The sequence below is a fragment of the Epinephelus moara genome, chromosome 24, assembly GCF_006386435.1.
Source record: "Epinephelus moara isolate mb chromosome 24, YSFRI_EMoa_1.0, whole genome shotgun sequence".
Classification (NCBI taxonomy): domain Eukaryota; kingdom Metazoa; phylum Chordata; class Actinopteri; order Perciformes; family Serranidae; genus Epinephelus; species Epinephelus moara.
Genome location: NC_065529.1, coordinates 18131475 through 18151511, shown reverse-complemented (window position 1 = coordinate 18151511; position 20037 = coordinate 18131475). Strand labels below are relative to the sequence as shown.

Sequence of the window (20037 nt, the reverse complement as noted above, 5' to 3'; positions counted from 1 at the left end):
GTGGCTCAGAAGGTCTGTGGTTTGATCTCTGGCCCTTGTAGTCTACATGTTGAAGTGTCCTTGGGGACACTGAACCTCAAACTGGGTGTATTTGAATGTTTATCTGATGAGCAGGTGGGACCTTGTGTGGTAGCCTCTGTCACAAGTGTATGAATGTATGTGTGAATGGGTGAATGGTGCTTTGAGACATGCTGTATAAATGCAGTCCATTAATTTTACCATCAGCACTATTAAGATTAATAAACTGTTGGTGTACTAACTATTCTCTACAAATTAATTATATATAAGAAAAACCCTATTTCAATATTGGAGCCTATGTTTCTGTGTACAGCATGTTTGTCAGTGTACAGTATAGTTGAGTTAATCTGTGTGGCAGTGAAGATTGGTACATCAGATGAGGTAATGTACATAAAGGTTGGTCTTGTCTGGAAAATACTACACATCTTTGTTTGTGTTGATGACCGACAGAAAGAGAAACTTACACACCCTGTCACTGTGAGCCCCTCATTGTACCTGACAGTCTCTTATGAAATATGAAATGCCCCTCACAGATGATTCCTGTTTCTGTGGAAACCAAGGCAACAGGTCAAAGGTCAGGGGTCAACCACTCTTCAGGGTAAAGTAGTTGCAAAAAATCAGGTGTAGCCTACAGTGCAACAACTAAGAGAAACTAACTTATTTTTCGTAGTTACACATACATTTTCACACTGAGCAGACACATGGAGCACAGCTTATTTATGGGCAAATGTGTTCATCTTTATTAGCATGAATGCCTGTAAAATATCCAGACTCATGAACTAATTGCAGGTGCCAGTAGTACACATTTATCATGGATGTCAGACTACTATACATACATGGATGTTCAATCTGCTTTTAACACTGATGCAAGCTACATGCTTAGGTCAAGAAACAGGGTTGCACAAGTCATATTAATGTAAACAAACAGCACCCGAGCATCATCCTTTGAATGGTACTATACATGAAAAGCACAGATTTTTTAAAGTTTGTACAAACCTGAATTGTGTTTCTTAAAGACAACAAAAGCTCAAAATTGGTTATGTACAGATGAGCCCACTACTCACTAGTCATTATGTTATCACTGTGGTACTGATGTGCTTTTTTGCTGGGCTTTAGCAGTGTACTGTAAATGGAAACTCTGGACATGCTTTAGAGAGGTATAACTTAAGTTCATAATTTCCCAGTAGTCTGAGGATAGCATAGAAAACAGTCACAGTAATTTGTAGCAAGAGCGGCCACTTGTAAACAATGAGGGTGACGATCACCCTCTTTACATTATACACATGAAATGACAGTGTGGTATTGTCTGTGCAGATGCAACTATGAAGTGGAAACCATGGGGACAGAAACAACATGCTGCAATGGTTGCATACTGTACTTTTGTCGTGCGCAATCCCTGTGTAGTGTATTTTTCAGTTTACAGTTATTGCTTTACATTTTTTGACTTTCTGACATGATCGGCGTCAGACATGAGTTGGAATGTATTTGTTCTTACAAATATAACAAATTTTACTAAACTATATTCTGAATCCTGAATTAGAAATACCCATTATCAAAATATAGTTTCACTTAGATTAGAAAACAATGTGCATATCATAATACTGATCTAAATAAACTTTCAGAAATGGGCAGTGTGATTTTTGTAAACTTCCAGAGATAAAATGCTTCTTTTTTTTTTACTAGTTTCACAGAGAGCATATTAGCACACGTACGACATCATGCACCGAGTCAAAACCATTTCAAAACTTTAAGTATTATATTAACACAGAGCACTTTTTCCTTTCACAACAGTGCAAACCAGTTTGAAAAAGACATCCAGTCATAACGGTGACTGTCAATTACCAAGCACAGAGAGCGAGAAACCATCACATATGAGTTTCAAACTACAAGAAATACAACATTCAGCAAACAACACCTCTGACAGAGAAGGAGTAAAAGACTATATCTAATAATTTTGTACAATACCCGACAATACTTGTATCTACAACTGGTGTACTTCGACACCTTTGATGCCTTTTTTATGACCATCTTTTTTGTTTTTTGACAAACTTTCCTCGTCTCATATTGATTGCCCTGGTTTTAAATGCAGTAGTGCCCTCACAAAGCGAAAAGGCACAGCTACATTTGATTGGAGTAGGAGGTGGGCCCTCCCACCTGGCTGTACTCAGACGGCTGGCCGAGGTTTCCCTGGGTGTTGTAGCTCCCTGACTGGTCAAAGCTTCCCTGGTTGTAGGGCTGCTGGTTAAAGGTGCCGGACTGTTTCTCAGATGCACCGCCTGCTAACCTTGCACCGCCCTTGTGCCAGCCAGTCTCCTTGAATACAAACCAGATGTTCCCAGCCCAGAGAACAAAGTTGAGGAACCCAAAAGCCTGAAGAGAGGGAGAACAAGACAAAGTTATATTAAGTAAATAAAAAATTCAGCAATGCATATTCATATTCTTTTATTTTTATATCTTTATTTTTATTCCTATGGATGGTATTTTATTCTTCACCTACTTCATTCAGACTTGAAAATGTGTTTTGGAATGGTGTGCCTCTTTTTTTAAATTTTCATATCATCCATATATTTGAATTATTAAAATGTATTTCCAAGTTTATCTTTTATTCAAAAGAGACGGACTCTTTCAACTCCTCTTTATCCTCCCTACACATCAGCTTCACCTGACAGTTCAGCCACTTTCATCTTTTACTCTTCAAATGACAGTTCAACTGCTTTCACCGCTCACACATCAACTGGCATTTAAACGGACATTCATAACTCCTGACACTACCAACCCTTTCAGGTCTTAAAACTTCATCTTTGAATAACGACAAAAATCTTCTTCCGGATCTTGTTCACGAGTGAGGGTCTGACTGAACACATTCATTTAACTTTATACAAAAAAAGTCTAATAATGGTCAGTTGTTTTTTTAAAATCATGCTCTACCATACAGTTGATTTCTCCTTTTATGGTAAAGGTAGTGCAGCTAAGCTAATGTAATTAAATTTGACTATATTGCTATGGAATTAAAAAAAAAAAATTCTTAGCATTCATTGTTATTAAATTATACATTTAATGTTATAAGATATATGCTGAGATAATTTCATAAGTATGATTTTCCTGCTGTCAAGCTGAACCAAATGGTTAAAATGTCCTGTTACGGTAAAGGTAAAGGTGCTGAGATAATAAATTTACATTTTTTTCTGAAATAAAAAGGATGAATGTTTATTGTTATAAATACCATATATTTAATGGTATTTCATTACATATTTGATAGGGAAGAAATTAGTAGATTTTCACCTTTTTAAAGATGTTTTCAAACTGCTGCTTTAATGAATATGTAGAATTAATACGTGGAAATAATACTAGTACAACTCTAATGGTAACAGTAAGGACTATATTTGAAAAAAAATATTGTGTCTGTTTAAAAAAATAAAAAATATTGATTTTTTGTTATTATTACCCCAAGGAAATAAAAAATGCAAAGAAAAAAATCATTGCTTTTTCTTAGTGTGGATATTGAAGGACTTGAATTGAGACTTGAATGTGACTTGTTACTTGCAAAACAATGCCTTGTCCCACCTCTGCAATTTACACCAACTGCTTTCAGTGCTTACTCTTCAGCTGAAACTCCAACTGACGTCTTTTAGTTCATACACTTTACGTGACGTCAATTTCTTTCAGGATTTCCACATTAACTCAAACTTCCTGCTCGATCCATCACACGTCAGCTGACATTTCAGCTCCTTACAATGCTTTTACACTTCATCTTCATTCAGTCCAGTTCAGTTACACAAACTTGAGGTTCTTTCAGTACTTCAGTTTTAACTGCCATTTCAGTTTCTTTCAGTGTTTGCATTTCAGCTGACAATTCAACAAATCAGCTATTTAAAGAAGCTCTATGTGAAAGTTGTCTGGACACTGTCTCAACATGTAGTTGGCTGAGCCGGCTAGCAGCTAAAGGTGCTAACCCCATAAACACGCTAAAAAACAGCAACAGTGTTGACAGAGCTAACAATGTTAACCAGGGGGAAACTGGAGGGTGGGTGCTACGCTTACATGATGACGCTGTAGTGGTAACTGCAGTATGAGAGCAGTGCAAAGTGGTGGCAACAAGCTAGCAAATGGGATACACACATGCACTTACATGTACATGGATCAGTTTACGACAACAAACCACAGAGAAGCTTAGATTACAACACACACAAAGGGAGAGTGACTTCATTCTCTGCTCAGGAGGCCATTACTCTACTATATCTTCACATAGCAGATAGTGGTTTGCTGCTATATAATGTCACATAAAGAAACTTAAAAATATTTCAACTGCTAAACTTCAGCAGTGAGAAAAATCTGCCTTTATGTGGTTTATAGACTTATTTCCCCTGGTGTTTGGGGGACACATCCTGTGAACCTACCACTGAGGTGTTGAGTCCGGACCAGCGTGGTCCATGCACAGAGCCACACTTGTTAGTCTGGACTTTGCAGGCGGAGATGAGGAGCTGAACTTCATCTGGATCAGTGGCCACTTTCACATCAGACAGAGCCTTGGCCCAAGCAGAGGAACTGACCAGCCACATGAAGGAGAACACCACTGTCACCACAAAGTCCTGATGGTGTGGAAGGGAGAAAAGACAAAGTGCATGGAAAATAAGGTCAGGAAACCACGACATTAGGCCTACTTAAACATCACTTTGTGAAAGTAGTGGTAAATGACAATACTTGCTTCGTACAGTCTATAATTCTTTTTGCAGAGTCAGTACAAGATTGAAACAGAGGAATTCAGTTAACTAAGATTATCATATAATGTCCAAGAGTTAGGGTTAGGGTCAAATCAGAAATTGTTTTTTTTTAATATTTGAAATCTAGTGCTCAATCCTCGGCAGATGTTCATTTGGGCATCCTTGACTTATTCTCTCAACTCTTCTTTATCTCTGTGTGCACACAGCCCTGCAGTCTCATGCCTTTTCATGGGGGTTTTGCGGAGCGTTTACCTATGCTGATTAGGATTAACTGACACACAATGGGATTCATGATAACAGGAACACACTGAAAAATTCTACTGTTTAAAACATGTCATGAATCTGAAGAACTTTTTTTTTTAATGAGTAAGATATTGGTGAATGAGGCCCTCAGAGTCCACTGTACTCACAATGAGTGGTCCTCGGTTGTTTTCACGGTACTTGTTCTGGAAGAAGATGTAGACAATGGTGGCCATGAGCGAATACAGGAAGGCAAAGACCGCAATGGTGACAAAGAACTCTGCAGAGGATGAATAGTCTCCAATGAGGGACACGCGTTCAGTCCTAATACCCTCACATGCGGGTGCTTCAAAGGACACCTGGTACAACCTGGAACACACAGAAGGAGGTACAGATGTCAAATCCTACTCACTACACACAGGATATATTTTACCCAAGAGGTCTTCAAAGTATGATGATATAGAGTATTTCCTGTCTTTAACTTTTGCCTGTCTGAAATCTTCTGACTTTTAGCACAATACCTAAGCAGCTGGTAAAAACTGGAAGCAATTATTGTCGCAGCATGTTCTCAGATGAAATCAATAAATTCATAATTTTATGTTTCTTTACAGATTACTGAAAGGCATTCTATTCACTGCAATTCTATCAACGTTTGGGAACCGAATGCCTCTGAATCTAACCCAAAGTTACGTTTATGAGTCAGTTCACACAAAACAGAAAATACATATTGCCTCATTCATCCCAAGTGGTGTCCTGCGATACAGATAGTTTCATTTTTATCTGCTGCTTTTAAAGAAATAGTCCCACAACCACCTACACATGTTATTTTTGAATTCACTAACCTCCTACATTATGTCACACAGACCTGCAGATATCAGGCTACTGTGTGTCTCCAATCTGAGCATAACCACATTTCTTAAATATATTTACTATGCTAGCGAAAGCATCATTTTTACATAAAAGAAAAATTTTTATGCAGATTTCCGGTTAACACTGAATTGCCCATAAATCTAATATGAGGTTCATTCATTCATCTTCTAACCGCTTCATCCTCTTGAGGGTCGCGGGGGGGCTGGAGCCTATCCCAGCTGACATCGGGCGAGAGGCAGGGTACACCCTGGACAGGTTGCCAGACTATCACAGGGCTGACACATAGAGACAGACAACCATTCACACTCACATTCACACCTACGGACAATTTAGAGTTATCAATTAACCTAGTCCCCATGCAATCTGCATGTCTTTGGACTGTGGGAGGAAGCCGGAGTGCCCGGAGAGAACCCACGCTGACACGGGGAGAACATGCAAACTCCGCACAGAAGGGCTCCCATGCCCGGGATCGAACCGGCAACCCTCTTGCTGTGAGGTGAGAGTGCTAACCACCACACCACTGTGCCGCCCCTAATGTGAGGTTACAAGAACATTTTATTGTTCAGTATATTTAAAATGACATTAAGAAGTCATATTGATATTTGCAGTTAAAGTCACATAAAATAATTACTATTCCATGCAGACACCTAAAATGGGGGTCGATACCTCAGAGGGCAGAGAGAGAGAGTACTTTAATAACTGTAATAAGCATAAAAATGACGCCCATTGTGCTCAAATTGCACTGATGTATTAGTGTTTAGAAAAGCTCAGGAGTGGATTATCAAGGACATGAAAAGACACTGACCACTGACAGAAAACACTGAGAGGCATCATCACTGTATATGATGGCATCATCATATACAGTATTAGCATCCTGCCATCAAACTCTGACACAATGAATGAGGTCCACACACCTGAAGGGATAAGCAAAGTCGATGCCAATGCTGAGGTTGCTTCTGGCCTTCTCCATGCAGTCCACGCTAACCCGCAGCTGCCCAGAGTAGCCCCCACATGTTGCAAATGCAAAAATGGCAAAAAGCTGCAAAAAGGAAGAGAAAAAAAAAATAGATGTCATTAGATGTCTTAAGGGAAAGCATTGATGAGGAAATGGGATGTACAAACTACTGGGAATGAGATTTTTATTTTTTTGACCATGAGTAAGTGGACACAGAACACAATAATGTTGCCAATGGTTTTATTACACTTGTCCTTAATAGACTCAGTTTGACATGTATTCTTGATTACATCTCATTACATTTTAACATTTCAACAACAGGTCAGTATCACAGCTCCTGCACATTAAAGATTCAGTGTGTAGGAGTTAGTGGCATCTAGCAGTGAGGCTGCAGAATGCTAGAACATAACAGTGCAAGTGGCGCCTATCTAGAGCCACTGTTTGGTTTGACCACTCTGGGCTACTGTAGAAATAACATGTCAGACTGGGAGAGGACCCACTCTGTATGTGGATATAGACGGCTCTGGTACTGAAAACACAACAATTCTTAGTTTCAGGTGATTATAAACTAATGAAAACACAGTTATGAATATTATATTCCATTTCAGGCAATAGATGCCTCTGATTTCTAGACACTGGACCTTTGAAGCTTAACAGAACTACAGTTGATGGCTCTTTCAGAAAAAGAAACAAGTTTTTAGTTAACACAATTTTCTCACTGATTGTGTGCTTTTCAGGACACCCTACAGTATCTTACACTGCAATATAAATGGTCCCTTAAATGCTTCAGTTGTGTTGAATACTTGTATATTCTGTACTATACCAGTATGTCACGCATAGTGTGAAGCTTTTCACTGAGTTTGATGCAAAGCATAGATTGTATGTGTAGACTGAATACTATCTCTACATGCTGCATTTTGCCTTTTCTGTCCTGCATCTTGATTAACATTACTAGTCAACTCCACTGTGTCGGCTCCATCTTGAAAACACTTTATTTGCACTGTCATACAGGACAGACACCATAAAGTGCTGCAGGAGTGAGTGGACAACACAAGCCTAAGATACTTTCACATTTTGTTCTACGACATCAAATACATCAGTCAATACCCCACTGGTGAACTTTGAAGCTTTTATGTGGCTTACCAAAGGCAGCTGCTAACAAGTGGCTAAATGAGACTACAGAACATCATCACTCTGAACATGGCATTACAGCCTGGTTGTAGTGGTGAAATTGATGTCATGTGACTCTGATGTAGTTCAAGTAGAGCCTAATATTAGCTTTTACTTCTGGCAATTGACTTTAATCTTCAAAAATCTTAAAAGTGGTGTTCATCTGTGAAGACTGTCTTGCTGAACAAAATATATTTTCTGCAATAATCCAAAATATAATGAAAAAAATTCCAAAGGCTTTTTGATGAGGGAACCAGGGCAATGATAACTTTTAGTAAGAGCTTTTAGTACAGTTTGTGGATCCATTTTCTGATTCACACCTTAATTTAATTTTCTGATCTTGCACCTGTAAAAGTTTTTTGGATGTGTTACCATCCCTGCAGCACTCAACTGGAGTTATAGTGGATGTCTCCAACCATGGTAAATGTACTTGTCTGTGGGCAGCTGAACTAGGTGATAATTCTCTGTGGGTTTGAGCAACATCTTTCACTTTACACATAATAAGTTGATCCAATGTTAATATAATTACTGCAGCTTTAACAACACATCAGTTGAGCTTTACATCTCAAAACTGAACCACAGAAAACATTAAAACTGTAACTGGAATGAATTTCTAGTAACAAGCCCAAGTAGTGAACAGTGAGTATCAGCAGTCCCACCATTTATACATTTTGCTCACGGACATCTCAACAATTTCTCTGCCGTGAAGCCAATTTAACACCAACTGATAGCGTTTTAGCCACATCAGCACATGGACTACAATAGCTGCAGTGAGTGTGTGGGCTGAGCCGAATTAGGACAGACGGAGTCTCGCAGTTTAGAGGAAGAGATCCCTGTTTGTGCTCCCTTCACTGGTACCTGATGACTTCACCAACATGCTTATTTAAAAAAAGAAAAACTGATGTTCACATTCTTTTGAGCATTTGCCATATTTCAAACTGGCCCACAATACAAGTAATTATTCGTCTTGGACTATAAACTGAGAGACAAAGGAGAATCTGAACTAAACAGAGCAAGAAAATGTTATCTAAGTATAAATTATATGACCAGATAAAATATTAAAGTCTATAATGTAATCTGACAGATGAAAATGCATTATCAAAGTGTTAGAGAAGGAAGTTGGTGATTAAAAGTAAGACAGAACCTCGCAGCTTGGCTTTTGTTACAGGTAAAACTTAAAAAAAACTCTCATTATTAGGTCCCAATTTTAGTTATAATGCCATTATTACAACAGTTTGATGACACAAACAGGTAGAATGATCACATATTGAAACACTACCCACAGTGTTTGTGGAAAACCTGTAGCTACAACAAAAAACTTGAACTTACCGGAGCAAATATAACCATACACATTGAGGACGGGAAGATTTAATCCAGCTTTGCTATGCTACAGGACTCCCAGAAGCGTACTGGTAAGGAAACAGAAGCTGGAAGAGGCTGCCTGAGGAAATCACGGTAATACATGTGTGTGCGTGTGTGTGTGGTGTGTGTGTGTGTGTGTGTGTGTGTGTGTGTGTGTGTGTGTGTGTGTGTGTTTGTGTTTGTGTGGTTAAGTATAAATGTCTACTATAACCTATCTAATGTCTCTTCATCCGTCTACTGTTCTGCCTTCTACCTACAATCTAAAAGTTTAACCTTCCCTTAAAATGTAGTGTAAGACTAATTAAGTGTCTGTTTGCTAAAGTTGAACCTCATAACACATACAGTTGGATAACTAAAGCTTTAATATTAAAACTAATAAGGCTATGGCCCCATATTTTTTTTTAAGATTAGTCATTAGATGCAGTTTCTGGAGGCGACACTGGACTACACATCGCTGTGTGCTCAGTTAATCTCTTTATTAGTGTTCCTCTCCTGCTAATCTACACTAATGCAGTGTCATTTGTACTCATGTTTCGTAAAACAACATGAATGATTAATCAACCTCTCAGCTCTGCAGCTGACAGAAACCATGGCTGGGATACCTGATTGCAAAAACAGGAAGTGGTCTAGATTAATTATGGACACATTATACAAACAGCAGCAGATCAATTTATAGCTGAAGTGCAAATGTCAAATAGAGCAGCATGTGCATAGATGAAAAATGGACAGAAATTAAAAAACATTGCTACTTTGATACTGTATAAAGTCAGTGACACCAACTGGAGAAACTGCTCTGTAGTTTTATGTCCTCTATCCCTGTTAAAAGTCAGGGGCAAGACACTTTCAGCTGGTTACAGCCTCAGTTTGTTTAGTCAACCTTGAAGCAGAAAAGAAATGTGTGTGGGGGGGGGCATGCTTGTAGTTCTAAGGTTTGTATTGAGAAGTCTATGTGACCGAGTTGCAGAGTAATGTACAAGGTCAGAGATGGGACTAGGATTGCCCTAACTATGGCAAACCCACCACACATAGACACAAGTGGAGGCTGAACTGATATGAGGATGTATCAAGTGGAAGAAGCTTGAGCCATTATGTCAGCGACACCAGGCTGCATAGCAGGAAAACAGCACTGTGCTGGTGACTGTAAGTGCAACTTAAAATTGCAATGTAAATCCTAAACCATACACCTCAAGGATAATTAGATGGATCTAAGGCAGGGATAGGCAACCTGCGGATCAGGACCCACATGCGGCTTTTAGCCCCTCTCCAGTGGCTCCCTGTGACGTTGACAAAAAATGATATGGAAATTAATAACAGGTATCTTTTTAACATTTTAATTTGAATTTTTCATTGTTCTAGCCCTAAAATGATTCTTATATTTTCCATTTATATAAATGTGTCACCTGTATGCTGAATATTACAAAAAACGTTTTAATATCTTGTTATATAGATATATCTTGTTAACTATGTGCGTCACACATCTACAGCCTGGTGCTTTTTCCTAAAAATCTGCCAAATTTTAATAACGATGGCTATTCTTGAATCTCCTTAGTGAGGCTAGCTATTGATTCCAAATCCAAAAAGAAAACATCTCAGAGGAAAATTGAGAATTTAATAGTGTGTGGACAAATTTGTTTGCTTTCACTGCTAATGCTGCAAAGCTCCTACCAAATAATCATACATAGCCCACTGCAGAGTAGCTACTTTGTTGTAAAACATATTAATGGAAGTTCATTTCAACCAATTAGGAACCAGATCAGAACTGGCACAGTTTTGTTTAACATTTTTTGGGCCCTTTTGATAGTGAAGGTTGTTGACCCCTGTTCTAAGGTAACACAAATCAAACTGATGCGTGATGTGAGGATTCTATACTGCCACAATTTTACACCTAAAAAGTCAAATTCTGTTTCCCTTGTCAGTATTGTTTCCCTATAGATCTGCCATCCACGGCTGGGGTTGGGGCTACGGTTGAATGCAGCTGGTAACTTTTATCAAAATAACTTTGTGTCATATTTGCTAATTGGCACTTTTTAAAGAAATACATGAGACAGAGAAAACAATCATGTCCTACCTCCTCTTCCTACTGCCTCTAATGGCATTCACAAGGGTCAGACCAGGGCACGGTCAGCAATCATGTTGATTGACATATGAATCGAGATTCTGTAAATGCATTGCCTGATTGTTCCCTCAGATGTTACAGTCCATAGATGAGTGTTTATTTATTGTATGTAAGTGTTCAATAGTCTTACAGCCAGGGGAAAGAAACTGTCTCTGAATCTGGACGTCCTGCTATGGATGCTGCAGAACCTCCTGCCAGAGGTCAGCATGGAGAACAGTCCATGGTGGGGATGGGTGGGGTCAGAGGAGATGCGCTGGGCTCTGGTCAGGCAGCGCTTATGCCCAATGTCCCGGATAGAGGGGAGCGGGGACCCGATGATTTTCTCCGCTGTCCTCACCACTCTCTGCAGAGACTTCCAGTCAGAGGCCTTACAAGCCCCAAACCAGACAGAGATGCAGCTGGTCAGCAGACTCTCGATGGTGCCTCTGTAGAATGTAGTCAGGATGGGAGGGGGGAGGGAGGCTCTCCTCATCCGGTGCAGGAAGTGCAAGCGCTGCTGTGCCTTTTTCGCCAGGGAGGTGGTGTTGAGGGACCAGGTTAGTGTGTTGGTGATTTGCACTCCCAGAACTTTGTGCTACTGACGACCTCCACCGCAGTGTCGTTGATGAGGAGTGGTGTATGACTGGGCCGAGATTTCCTAAAGTCAACAATGATCTCCTTTGTCTTGTCAACATTGACGATCAGGTTGTTGACTTTACACCAGTTCACCAGATGTTTCACCTTGTCCCTGTAGGCCAGTTCGTTGTCACCCTGGATGAGGCCCACGACGGTTGTGTCGTCCGCAAACTTCAGGAACTGGTTGGTACTGAATCTGGGACGACAGTCGTGTGTCATCAGGGTGAACAGCAGGGGGCTGAGAACACAGCCCTGGGGGGAACCGGTGTTCAGGGAGATGACGCTGGAGATGTTATTGTTCACATGTACAGACTGGGTTCTGCTGGTGAGGAAGTCCAGTAGCCAGTTGCATAGGGGGGTGCCGAGGCCCAAGTGACCCAGTTTGCACACCAGGTGCTGAGGGATGATTGTATTGAACGCTGAGCTGAAATCCAGAAACAGCATTCGCACATGGGTGTTTTTATCCTCCAGGTGTTTCAGGCTCAGATGGAAGGCAGAGGAGATGGCATCCTCCGTGGATCTCATACTACAGCTAAACAGTACACTAAAATATATTTCTCAAAACATTTGAGGTCAGAAATAGGCAAAGCAGAATCTCAATTCATATTTGATTAGCTCAGTTTGAAATCACTGACAGCTGCGTTATGCCTGGTTCACACTACACAACATTTCTGTCCGTTCTGAAAGTCACTATGTCACATTGCACGATTGTGGAGTCATAAAATCGTGCCGTGACTTGGCCGACAGACATGACACACTACACGATAGTCCACATCAGTTATCCCCGGTCGACTTTCACGACATGTGTGATGTCATCAGGTTATTCTTGTCCTATTTTTATTATTACTAATATTATTTCACTGTCACTGTGTCTGTTCGTGTGCCAGCTGAAATGTTGTTGTAGTAATGTAAAAAAGTGCCACCAGCTGTTTTGTCTTATTTAGAATATAGTGACAGTTTCAGCAAATACGGAAAAAGAGTGAAAAGTTACAAACTACAGTTTTAAGGTCAGAGTTCATGGCAACACAAATTAATGAAGAAACAGATGCTCAAACATCGGCTTATGGGGAACAGACTTTTTGAATAAAAAATGAGAACCACTGCAAACAAGTTAATTGCCCAGGGACCAATATGTCACAACACGTTTAAGAGGTAGAAACATTTAAGACTGGTGAGTAGAGCTGCAACGGTTAATCAATCACTTGTTGACTATCAAATAGATTGCCAACTAATTTGATAATCGGTTATCTATTCGGGTGATTTCTTTAAAAAATGTAAAAATTCTCTGACTCCAGGGGTACCCAGTGACCGGTGGGGCGGTGTCCCTGCCGCAACAGCCCACGGACCTTTGCTGCACGTCATCCCCTTTTACTCCCCCTTTAAAAATTCAGACTGTCCTGTCATTAAAGGCAAAAAGCCCCCCACAAAACAGTCTCTGACTCCAGCTTTTTTAATGTGAAAAGTTTCCGGATTCTTTGTTCGTCTGTGACAATAAACCAAATATCTGTGACAATAATCCAAATATCTTTGGGTTGTGGACAATTGTGAGGATGTCATAATGGACTTTGGGAAACACTGATCAATATTTTTCACCATTTTCTGACATTTTATATACAAAACAACTAATCAATTAATCGAGAAAAAAATGGACAGATTGATGAACAATAAAAATAATCGTTAGTTGCATCCCTACTGGTGAGACCAGGTGAGAAATTTGAGACTTACTAAGGAGTAAAGGGAGTCACTGGTGGGAAGACTGCTGCTGACAGTACAGACAGCAGCTGGTTGACAAGTTCACGTATCTTACGAGTTAATATGAAAGACTCGAACCAAAGTAAGGCTCAGCCACATAAACAGACTTCTCGTTATAATCAACAAACACAAACATGCAGCAAACACATAATCACAGACACATACATCCAACCTTCTCTCACACACACACACACACACACACACACACACACACACACACACACCCTGCCCTTAATATGCTCTCTCTCTCTCAGTGGAGTTTTCCATATAAAGCTCCCATAGCCTCAAGACTTCTCACAACCATGATCACCATAATCAGACGTGATGCCTGGTTAACACGAGCCTCCCCTCTCCCATATTACAAGCAGCTGGACGCACAGCTTGCCAGCAGCTGGGGAGGAGATATCTCTTGTTTGAATGCCCCTCAGCCTCTGGAGGGTGCTATTTAATAAGCATTATTAGATCATTCAGCCACACTACCCACATTCTTCCTGGCAATATCAGTGAGCATGTTATTGAAGTGCATATAGATTAAATGCGCATGTTTGTCTCAAGCATGTGTCTGCATTCACAATGTATAAATATGCACTAAGCAGAACAGCGCAATTATGTGCCATAAATGTGAAGATGCACTTATGAGCCTGTTGCGTACAGACAATACAGTGAGCTAAACTAAATCTGGCATATGACAATATGCACACACAATCATCTTGTCACCACAGAGTAGCCTACTTTATCAGTGTAACATTTCTGGGTCAAAATATCAGCACATGCAGAATACAATGTAAGTTCACTGCTATGCAGACGACACCCTGCTGTATATCTAAGAGAGGTGCTGGCTACAGTTTGGTTACTGAGATTGTTTTTTACAAGATGGGGGGTTGATTTTCAAGTGATGCTACCATCTTATCAAATTTAGTGTTGTCATGATACTGGAATTTCTAACTTTGTTACAATACCTTAAAAAAATATTCAATTCAATACCAAAGGGAATACTGACATTAAGGACATGAAATTTGAAGTTTTTCTATTTTGGGTTAGTAGCAAAGATCAGCAGAATGATTGTAATAATAATAATAATACATATACATGTAGCAAACATTACCAAAACGGTAGAGCGAGAAAATGTGTATTGAAACCATCTCAAATATTAAGAATTGATATATATCAATAAATCCATACTTTCGACAACACCAATCACATTATAGGGGTAATATAATACCTGGTACTTTAAAGCTTTACTATAATGATTTAAAAAACAACAGAGATGGTTTTGACATTTCAGCATTTTTGTCATTTTCTTTTGACTTGGTCTTGCTGTATTTTTCTTGCTTAATCGTTTTTTATATCTCTTGTCCTATACTGTAGGTTATTTTATTACTGTTCAATTCAATTTTATTCATGAAGCCCAATACCACAAATTACAATTTGCCTTAGAGGACTTTAGAGCATATGACATCCCTCCATCCTTGAAACCTCACAGTGGAAAAGGGAAAACTCCCCAAAAAATCCCTTTAACAGGAAAAAAATGGTAGAAACCTCAGCAGGGGCAACTGAGGAGGGATCCCTCTCCCAGGATGGACAGATGTGTAATAGATGTTTTGTGTACAGGAAAGATCAACATATTAAAATTACAGTAATCCACAAGACAAAATAATACATAGAGGGAGGGTGAGAGATAGCGAGAGAGATTATATTCTTAAATATATGTCTGGCTCATCTTTATGCATTTTCTAATTTAAAGAGATAACATTGCAGGAATATTCAGACCAATTAGTGAGTGTAAACATCACATTACCATGGAAATGTGACCCCAATTTAAACAGCACATGGGTTTTAATCCCACACTAATAAAAGTTTCATATCAGCCATAAAAAGATAACAGGCTCATTTTAGCTGCAATGGAAAATATAAGTGCCCTTTTCTGGTTGGATATCATGTATCACAGAGAAACCACAGCTTTATCAAGTCAGCTTTAATAGCATACTAATGGTTGCATGTCATATGAGATTTTTCAAGAAGGAAGATTCAGGATGTGGTAAGAAAGACTTTTAACTTGCATTTGGTCCATGTTTCCAAACAGAATGTATTTTGTTCTCATAACTTTGATTAGACCATTTTGATTCTCTTGTCCATGTATGGCGTATGTACTGTCACTTCTGTCTGCTCATTGGTCTTGATGAATTAAACAAACAGATTTTCTGTTTACTGACCTCAACGACTATCGCATCAGATCTGGCCATAATAATGGCAGAGACTCTTGGGGAAAACAAATGAAGTCAAATAAATCAATAGGCTACATAAGAAAATGCAGTCCATAATGAGAAGGTTAGAAACATGTTAGCCATAAAACTCACCTCTTGAAAACATGGTGCACTGGAATATATTATCAGGTGGTTTATGCCACCTTGTGGCTAAAAGCAAACATTAAGCTGAGGACAAACCATCCATCACATCTTCATGTAGAGCAGTGCATTGATCTCTTTGTTATTATCAAATGATTGCAACATTGAGAGGGATTCAAACCAAAGACAAAAAACAAAAAAAAACATCTCAACAGATGTGAAATAGGATCCGTGTCTGTTTCTTCACATTAAGGTTTCTTGATTGTTGGTTACTGCTGAATGTTTTGAACTGCTAACAGGAGGCATAATTGCACAACAGAGGTGATGCTTTGCAAGGATAATCTGGGTCACAAAGGGCTGAGCTAGATGCGGCCGGGTTAGGTCAGCCCAGATCAAAGCCAAGTGCTGTACGATAAACAGAGGGTTTGTTTCCTGCAGCTTGAAGCCTCAGGTGGAGGCTGAATGGCGCTTTACCTGGCTGTCATGGTGCACAGCTGGAACCTCTGTAGGGAATTCCTCTACTGAAGTGTTTTTAAGTGATTAACTCTCTTTAGCCTCGGTTGGATTTAAGGCAAGATGAGGCCACAAACAAACACACAGAAATGTGCTCCCACACACGTCTGCACGCACGCCAAATTCACAAATGCAGCTAAATCACACGCAGCTAAAAGAACTTACAAATACTGTACATGTGACTGTGGCATGTGCTTATCGGAGCAAACAAATGGCCGAAGAAAAGTGACCAGAAGAGCGAGAGAATAAATACTCCCTCCTAATTATCACAAACACCCCCAGATAAACATCTCTCTCCCTCTCTCTCTCTGTATGTCTATACTCTCTCGCTACCCGCTGCAGCTGCCTCCTCTCCCTGTGATTTTCGGCTCGGGTTTAGCCCCTCTCATTTCTGGCTGGGGCCTTTGAACAGGAGAGCGTGGCATTGTGGAAGGAGGGTGGGTGCTAAGCCCCGCGCCCCCGTGTGTTTATCTGCCTCTCCCAGCTGGGCTCCTCGGGGAACAAGAGAGAGAGAGAGAGGGGGAAAGCAACAGAGAGAGATGGGTACAGAAAGAGGAAGAAAGAGAAGCCAGGGTACAGGAATGAAAACCGTCTGCAGTGCAAACAAAGCTCTGAAACATCTCCCTATTTGCCCTCTTCTCCACTGACCTACATGGCATTCATGATCACAGCACTAATGTAAGGACCTTAATTTGTTTTCAAAAACAATGTTAGGTATATTTGCACTTCAATCAGGAATAAACGAATACAACTTGTGATGTTATCTACAGATTTAGGTGAGTGAATAAGGATTAGGGTGCAAGGAATCTGTCTGAAGAGACTTAAATGTAGCTTGAGCAGGGTTGGAGGCTCAAATGGAGACATGAATGAACACTGTAGAAGAGCGGAGGCTGGCTGAGGATTATGAAACTGATCCACAGGCTTCAGGGCTTAAACGCCAGCAATCAGACCTGCTGTCCAATACAAACAGCCCTCCATTGTGAAAAACCGGAAAACAAACAGGGCGTAGTAAAAAGATGAGCCAGGCAGAGAGGCAATATAGAAAGTGAAGTGGGCAGAGAAGAGGGTATTTCAGGAATGGTGGCTCGGTATAATGAAGAACGTTTGGCTGTAAAATAGCTCAAATAAGTGGGATGACAAGAGAAAACGGAGGCGCTGCTCAAACAAGAGGACATGATAAGAGTAGCAGAGGAAGTGGCAGAGGAAGCGACGGAGGTAGCGCCAAGTGGGGAGGTGAGGATCACGTTAAGTGGCACATGGCCTAAAAGGTGCATTCACTGATGAGCTGCACTTGACATTTTCGCAAACAAGACAAAGATGCCAAACACACACACCACGTCCACCTGCTCTATTCAAGCCGATAGGAATCGTTGCGGTGTCAAGTGGCTGCCTCAGGAGGAGAAAAACGCCTTAGATGTTCAGCCCCTTTCCCTGCCTGACTGAGAGGGGAAAATATCTAGGACACTCTTTATGAAGACAGAAAGAAAAAGAAAGATGAAACAGAGAGTGAGACAGAGATTGAGAAAGAGAGGCATATATCTTTCAAATTGCTTATCCTCTACTATAATTTAAAATCAAACTACTCTTGACAACTACACAAACCAGCCTCATGGAGTGTGTGATTTGAATATGGGGCAGATAAACATATGAAGCAGGGCAGATTATTTAGTTGTGGGATATTTGAGAAGCACCTGTAGGTTTGCATCTTCTCCTCATACTAGGAGCTGGTTTGACTCAAGGTCATTTTAACATAGTACTCACAAAAAAAAATCTTTCCGAATAAACTTAAATTTTACATGAAGTGACTGAAAGTAAACACAGAAATAAGCCTCCTGAATTAGCTTTCGTAGCTAACGGCACAGGAGTCTTATACATCAAGGAAAACTCAAACTCAAACTTAAACTAACTATCAATCATTAATAACCAGAGTCATCTAATGATTTACCACACTGGCAGTGAAAAGGCTATTCACACATCTTATGTGCATACATTTCAGTATGAAAGACCTTAGTTAACCCGACACACAGCTTGAACATTTTCCTGTTTCTTTCATGATGTGACCATGCATTACTTTCCTCCAAAAGGGAACACGGTGTTGGCGATGACACAACTGTTCTCTGGTCTATAGAGTGCCCAAAGGAGTCCAAAAACCTGGAAATGAATTAGCATTTTAGCATGCCCAGTTCCCTTGTCTCTAAGTCAGTTGGTTTTTATAAATGGGTTTTTGGTTAGATGCTGAAATAAGGTCTGGGTTTGTATAAGCTTAAAGGGATAGTGCACCCAAAAATGAAAATTTAGCCATTATCTACTCACCCTCATGCCGATGGAGGCCCTGGTGAAGTTTTAGAGTCCTCACATCCCTTGCGGAGATCGGCGGGGGGAGCGGCTAGCACACCTAATGGCTGACGGCGCCCCAAACTAACGTCCAAGAGCACAAAATTGAAACTACAAAACATCTCCATACTGCTCAATCGAAGTGATCTAAGTGTCCTGAAGCCCCGACATCAAAAGTTGTTTCGAAAAACGTCATTTGAACTCTGTTTTTAGCCTCACTGTAGCCTGTAGCTCTGACTGCTTCTCTGTGCTCCGTGCTCACGTGCGCGCGCTTGCACGAGACCAGCGAAAGCATGAGCTTTGCTCACCCATGTTTACATCACGTGACACGTGCACCGCAGGGAGAGACAACAGTAACCACATATCCGAGACCAACGCCATTGTCCGCCTGAACTACGGTAGAAATGAATGACTTACTCCTCTGAAAGCCTGCCATCTGGTCCTGCGGGCCTCTGCCTTTTCTTCCAGTTGATCTTGGGGAAGTAAAAAAATGTCTCCAGAACACCATGGGTCAGTAGTGCTGGAAACTCAGTGTGATCGGTGATGCACGGTCTCTGAAGAGCAGCAGTCTCGTCAGTACTGATGTCCAGATTCTCAAGTGCAGGCATCGCCAATTCCCAGTCTGAGCAGCAAAGACTTTCCTAATCCATGGGCATTGCTTTGCATTTGAAACAACTACACCACCAGGTTTCCAGTGCTCGACTCCAGTATTCTGCGGCTGGCTGAGGCTCATGAGCTGCGGCGGCTGCTTCAACCAGTAGCCTGAGTTCCATCCGTATACTCGGGCTCAAACAAATACGGCTCAACAAAGAAATGCTGCTCCTCCTCAATTTCAAAGTCTTCAGACATGTTGGGCTGTCCTTTGCTAAAAGACCGTAGTGCAAATTATCTTTTAGCTTTGTGGTTACTGCTGTCTCCCCCTGCGGTGCACGTGTCACGTGATGTAAACACGGGTAAGCAAAGCTCATGCTTTCACTGGTCTCGCGCAAGCGCGCACACATGAGCACGGAGCACAGAGAAGCAGTC

General features: G+C 40.6%; 1 protein-coding gene across 2 annotated transcripts in view; it reads right to left on the bottom strand.

The window, feature by feature from the left end:
• Window positions 1-753: 753 nt before the first annotated feature.
• The window catches only part of LOC126386080 (synaptoporin-like), a 32455-nt gene continuing 13171 nt past the window's right edge, over window positions 754-20037 (bottom strand). Inside the window, exons 1-5 of one of the 2 annotated variants that reach the window (XM_050038205.1) lie at window positions 9304-9389; window positions 6764-6888; window positions 5150-5348; window positions 4416-4607; window positions 754-2388 (exon numbers count right to left, since the gene is read on the bottom strand). In XM_050038205.1, the coding sequence (XP_049894162.1) occupies window positions 2137-2388; window positions 4416-4607; window positions 5150-5348; window positions 6764-6888; window positions 9304-9327 (792 nt within the window). In that variant the 5' untranslated portion in view covers window positions 9328-9389 and the 3' untranslated portion in view covers window positions 754-2136. Of the gene's footprint in view, window positions 2389-4415; window positions 4608-5149; window positions 5349-6763; window positions 6889-9303; window positions 9390-20037 lie in introns of those variants that run through there. The other variant, XM_050038204.1, reaches the window with a different exon arrangement.